The sequence below is a fragment of the Cyprinodon variegatus genome, unplaced genomic scaffold (assembly GCF_000732505.1).
Source record: "Cyprinodon variegatus isolate N-32 unplaced genomic scaffold, C_variegatus-1.0 Scaffold1737, whole genome shotgun sequence".
Classification (NCBI taxonomy): domain Eukaryota; kingdom Metazoa; phylum Chordata; class Actinopteri; order Cyprinodontiformes; family Cyprinodontidae; genus Cyprinodon; species Cyprinodon variegatus.
Genome location: NW_015152190.1, coordinates 31,230 through 32,794, shown reverse-complemented (window position 1 = coordinate 32,794; position 1,565 = coordinate 31,230). Strand labels below are relative to the sequence as shown.

General features: G+C 44.3%; 1 protein-coding gene across 1 annotated transcript in view; it reads left to right on the top strand.

The window, feature by feature from the left end:
* Positions 1 to 1,565, top strand: part of LOC107104429 — a 25,961-nt gene that overhangs the window by 22,869 nt on the left and 1,527 nt on the right. Inside the window, exon 19 of the mRNA XM_015404428.1 lies at positions 921 to 1,018. Within this exon, the coding sequence (XP_015259914.1) occupies positions 921 to 1,018 (98 nt within the window). The remainder of the gene's footprint in view (positions 1 to 920; positions 1,019 to 1,565) is intronic.

The window sequence follows — 1,565 nt, the reverse complement described above, 5'->3', positions numbered from 1 at the left end:
CACAGAGGGAAGATCAGAGCTGAATTCGTCAGCTTTAAACGAGCAGAAAGGAGCTTCTGCTGCTTCATTTCTGATGCTCGTCCTCATTAAGGTCAGACGTCCAGTAAAGTCCAGATGCGTCCGATGCTTCTGCTGCTCCTGTGTTTAATGCCAGAGAGCAGCTTTGCTATATTAGCTGTGATCAGTTGGTAAAAGGACAGGTTTTAAGATGGTGGAACCTATAGGCAGCAGCTCAGTACAGCTCTCCACAACTCCTGAAAATATGCCGCCTAGAACGCTACAAACTAGCCATCGATCCTGTACCTCCGCCAGTGCCTGCTGGAGCTATGGTCATTGAAGATTTTTTCTGGACTCGTAAATACAGCCACTTTTGGCTGCTGAAAAAGCTTCGGAGTGCTTCGGGCTGAAGCACGTTCTAATGACTTCAGACTCTCTTCTCCTCCTGTAGATTCGACCGATGCAGTAAAATGCTAACCAACCAATTAGCCCCTAAACTGGAGGAGTTACAGCAGATCCCTGGAAATAAATCAGACATCTCGGTCCAGAAGAGGAACAGCTAAGATACTGGCAGAACCCTCAAGCTCCCAGGACTCTGGTAGAGGAGCCCAGCTGGGAGGAAAAGGGGGGGAGAACACCCACGATGGGGGAGGAAGAGTTTTTTCTTTTGACTATTGATCCGATGTGACAAGTTATTTTTTTTACTGTGGAATCAATAAAGTCTAGCTTATCTTATCTTAAGGGAACCAGGCCCAAAGAGACCACTTTTCAAAAACCAAACAGACCTTTTCTAAGCCGGTATCATAAACTGGAGAAAAGTAAAACAAGAATGCAAAATGATTATGCCTAAAATGGATGTAAATGATATTTAAGGCAAAGAAAACCTCTAAGAATGGTCAGCATGTCTTTGCTCTTTCCTTCAGGCAGGCCAGCAGACCTACCACTGGGTGGACACCAGGCTGGCCATGGCTTTGTCTGGGGTCCGGAAGAGGCTGGCTTCTTTCTTCAAATTCACCCCGAGGTAGGAGATACTGGAAGCCAGACATGGGCAATGTGGAGTCAACAAGTCATCTCCATGTCATGTATTTGTTCTACCCAGCCACTGAAGCAGGTGAGTCCGATCTTCACCGTGAATTAACCTGTGCAGATTGGACTCACCTGGTTAATTGGCTGGGTAGATTAAATACATGACACAGAGATGACTTGTTGACTCCACATTGCCCATGTCTGAAGTGTGCTTTACAGCTGCGTTAGCTCCTTAGTTAATTTAGTGACAGAAATATATTCATCGTTTTATCAGAACAAGAGGCGGCTAAACTTTTCTATGTTCATACTTAAAGACATAGGGACCTAATTTTGCTCAACGCAGGACAAAGCATTGTCGTTGTTTTTAAATAGCTTTTTACAGATTTCATTCTGTTAACTTCATGGGGCGGAGTGAAGCTAGAAGGAGCGTTTCTATTGGTCTGGTCAAGAACAAGCGTTGCTATTGGGGAGAAGAGAATGTGTCGGTTAGATGTAATTTGTAAACAATGCTATTAGTAACACATAATCTGCAATACAGAAAT